Source organism: Manacus vitellinus, unplaced genomic scaffold (genome assembly GCF_001715985.3).
Source record: "Manacus vitellinus isolate BGI_N305 unplaced genomic scaffold, ASM171598v3 scaffold_32_pilon, whole genome shotgun sequence".
NCBI classification, from domain to species: Eukaryota; Metazoa; Chordata; class Aves; order Passeriformes; family Pipridae; genus Manacus; species Manacus vitellinus.
The window spans coordinates 7,283,048-7,284,503 of record NW_021940460.1 but is presented as its reverse complement, the minus strand read 5'-3'; the positions used below and the strand labels follow the sequence as shown (position 1 = coordinate 7,284,503).

General features: G+C 66.6%; 1 protein-coding gene across 1 annotated transcript in view; it reads right to left on the bottom strand.

The window, feature by feature from the left end:
* Positions 1–731, bottom strand: part of ANKRD13B (ankyrin repeat domain 13B) — a 7,874-nt gene extending 7,143 nt beyond the window's left edge. Inside the window, exon 1 of the mRNA XM_029961289.1 lies at positions 623–731. Coding sequence (XP_029817149.1) covers positions 623–731 — 109 coding nt within the window. The remainder of the gene's footprint in view (positions 1–622) is intronic.
* Positions 732–1,456: the final 725 nt, after the last annotated feature.

Below are 1,456 nucleotides of genomic sequence, written 5' to 3'. Positions count from 1 at the left end.
CTCTCCCTGGTGGAGGAAACTGTGGACGGGAGCTCATGGTGACAATTTGGGGGTGACCCACACAGGGCTCTTATGGGAAGAGAGGAGCAATGCTGCCCCAGTGCTTCCCAACCCCAAACGCCTGCACTTCGACTGGGGGGATGTGGAGCCACTGCCCTGTGTGGGTCTCTGGGGTGGCAGAGAAGGGCAGAGCTCTAAGACAGAGGGACCTCCAGCCCCCAGGATCACACACAGCCCCAGCCCCAACCACTTACCCAGGGGATGCTCTGGCAGTAAGAAGGGCTGAGCTGTGTCCCTGGATGCCCTGGAGAGAGCAGGGGGCCTGGGCTGGCCCCCACCTCCATCCCCCAAGCCCCCACCTGCCAGAGAGTCTGGCCTGCAGCACCCATGGCCCCCCCATGCACCCCTGCGGGGCACACGGGGCTGGCTTTGCTCTGACCCTGCAAATGCCAACGGGGGCCATGGCAGAGCCCCTCCACTGGCCAAGCTGGGGGGTTAGAGAGCCTCTCTGCAGGTGAGCGGGTCAGAGCCCCCCTCGCAGCCCCTCCACCTCCCCGCGTCTGCCGAGCCCAGCTTTGATCTCTGCCGCGCCGGGCTCCTGGGAAAACTGACCCCACATTACCACGGAAATGAAACCACTGGCCATGGGGTGGGGGACCGGGGCGATGCTGGCGCAGCCTCCGGCTGGACCCCACAATGGAGGCGGGTGTGGCGGGAGCCATCGCCTGCATCTCGGCGGGAGCATCGCGGCACAATGACCCCCATTTCCTGCACCACCAGAGTCCACCCAGCATGGCCCTCAGCGCCTTGGGGTGCAAGGACCTGGGCCGAGGGAGTGGGGATGCTCAGCACAGCCCGCCGCCAGCCTCCCTCCAGCGCCTGCGGTTTCCTGCATCTTCAGGGTTGGGTTTTAATTACCTGAATTGCAACGCCATGGGGGAGAGGGAGGCTGGGAACCCGCCGGGGATGCACCCGCACCCTGCTCCATGACCAGGCGGCTGGGAGGTTCCCGGGCTGAGGGACACAGTGAGTCCCCTCACACTGAGAAGAGCCTGCCTGGCCTCGTGGGGATGGGGGGCTGCACCCCAGCAGCATCAGGGTCCTTGTCCCCCCCTCAGAGGGGCTCAACCTGACGGTGGTAAGCTGGTGACTGCACCCCAGGGAGGTGGCAGTACCCGGAGAAGTGGGGTGCGGGTTGGGGTTCGGGGGTCTGCAGAGGCCTAGCAGGGAGCTGGGGACACGTGTGGAGGGATGCTCGGGGCTGTGTGTGCCGGAGGATGCAGGGGAGCCGCGGGTGGTACCCACTGCTCCGTGCCAGCCCCGGGGGTAGCAGACACAGTCGCGGGGTGCAGGTGGGGACGCACCCCACACTCCCGGAGCTCTGCCAGCGCAGAGAGCGACGCCATCCCTATCACCCCCCCTCATCTCCATCCTCATCCTCATCCCGGCTCCGAGC